General features: G+C 34.0%; 1 protein-coding gene across 1 annotated transcript in view; it reads right to left on the bottom strand.

Moving 5' to 3' along the window:
- Positions 1-1037: 1037 nt before the first annotated feature.
- ADHFE1 (alcohol dehydrogenase, iron containing 1) overlaps positions 1038-1863 on the bottom strand; it is a 37090-nt gene continuing 36264 nt past the window's right edge. The window contains exon 13 of the mRNA XM_012809818.2: positions 1038-1732. Within this exon, the coding sequence (XP_012665272.1) occupies positions 1649-1732 (84 nt within the window). The 3' untranslated portion in view covers positions 1038-1648. The remainder of the gene's footprint in view (positions 1733-1863) is intronic.

The following is a 1863-nucleotide window of genomic DNA, read 5'->3' as shown; positions in this document are numbered from 1 at the left end:
CCACAGGCGCCCACCACAACGCCCGGCTATTTTTTGGTTGCAGCCGTCATTGTTGTTTGGCAGGCCCGGGCTGGATTCGAACCCACCACCTTGGGTGTACATGGCTGGTGCCTTAGCCACTTGAGCCACAGGCGCCGAGCCTGCTTAATATTTCATTGCAGCAATCGTCTGATTTCTTTTCTGAATGTATTTATCTTCATTCATTCTTCACGAGCTTTTTGTTTCTAGTCCTTATCTTAAACATTGTTATTGTTGTTAACTTTTAAGACTTTTTAATTTTGTGAAGGCAAAAAGTGGAAACCTAATAGTCACATGTATATGTAAAAATAAAAAAAATCAAAAATACCCCACTTTGATTTGATTTAAAATGTGAGTAAAACTGCAAGTACACTGAGATTTATACTATCAAAGCTTGAGGAGGTGAACACGAGTAATAATCTTTGTGAGAGAAAATGAACTATAGCGGTTTCTATGGTCTAGAAACAGCAGGGAGAAAGGTTATCAAGCTACTTAGATTCTATTGGCGAGGCTGAAATCTGTAAACGACAAAACACCTCCTTTTAAATTAATTTATTCTAAGCACTAGAAACATTTTTCAAAAGAGTAAATTTCCATGTGGGATGTTAGTGTTTTTCCCCCAAAGAACAATTTATTCACCAGAGAATTAGTCTCTAATAATTTACCCCATTGGATTTGTTTTTACTGTTTACATATTATTTACTGGTATTTTAATAAAATGAATCTGACCTCAAGATTAAAATAATGTTTTTCTTTCTTTCCCCTTCCCTTTTTTAAAATTAGAAAAGTAATATACACTTGTTCTAACCAACCCACACAAAATAAAATAAAAAGTGAAAGTATAAAATACAAAGTGAACATTTTCTCTTAATTCTTTACACCCCTCGTTCCATTTCTCCAGTGATAACTTTTAATATTTTGATGTGTACTTTTCTTTTCAATATGTATGTAGGCTTAAGTTTATATATGAAAGAAGTAAAAACAAGACCATACTAAAATATAATTATTCTGCAACTTGCTTTTTGTCAACTTAACAGTTTATTATAGACATATTTCCAACAGATCTACTTCATCTTTATTATTATAATAGCACTGCAATATTCCATTTTTGATATACTATTATTTACTTATCTATGAATATCAATATCAATAAATATTTAGGTTGTTTAAAATTTTTCATTATGATAAAAAAGTGTTGCCAGAAACACCCTTGCTGTATTTCTTTACACACTTGTGCTAGTATTTCTATAAGATAAATTTCTAGACATGCAGCTAGTTATGCACCATAGGATATGTATGTAGACTTACACCTTTTAAGGATACTGAGGTTTTGCCCATTTGCTGCCTGGAGGAAGGGCAGAGTATTCTGTGGGGCCTGGGGCAGAAATGCTACGGTCTAAAGTCTATCCCAGGAAACTGACAAGCTGACATAGTGGGCATTTGTCCAGCCTGTTTTATGAAAGTAACTTGACTTTGAGCATCAGGGAATATTCTGCAGGATACATTAATATCACATTCAAATTGGTAGCAATTTAAATTGTGTGGAGATGAAAAAACAAAGCTGTAATTAGATATCTTCTGTTTCCAGAACGAAGACAGCCAGTGGTAATTCTTTCAGTTAAAATGACAATTAATACAGTTTCATTGAAGCTTCAAACAGAGCAGATAGATCCTCTTCTGTCTGGGGACGTGGTGCAAGCTTGGTGACCCTTTCCTGAAACAATCAATAAAAGGAGTTACCCAGGGCTTTGAAAGGGCAGTTTGTAAAAGCTATAAAATTACGTGAATTAACTTGGGTGTAAGAAACAATGACTTGGTAACAGTCATATCTTTTTTTTTTTTTTT

The sequence above is a fragment of the Otolemur garnettii genome, unplaced genomic scaffold (assembly GCF_000181295.1).
Source record: "Otolemur garnettii isolate 467f Iridium unplaced genomic scaffold, OtoGar3 scaffold00113, whole genome shotgun sequence".
In the NCBI taxonomy this organism is placed as follows: domain Eukaryota; kingdom Metazoa; phylum Chordata; class Mammalia; order Primates; family Galagidae; genus Otolemur; species Otolemur garnettii.
The sequence above is the reverse complement of the archived record's forward strand: the minus strand, read 5'-3'. Positions and strand labels throughout refer to the sequence as shown.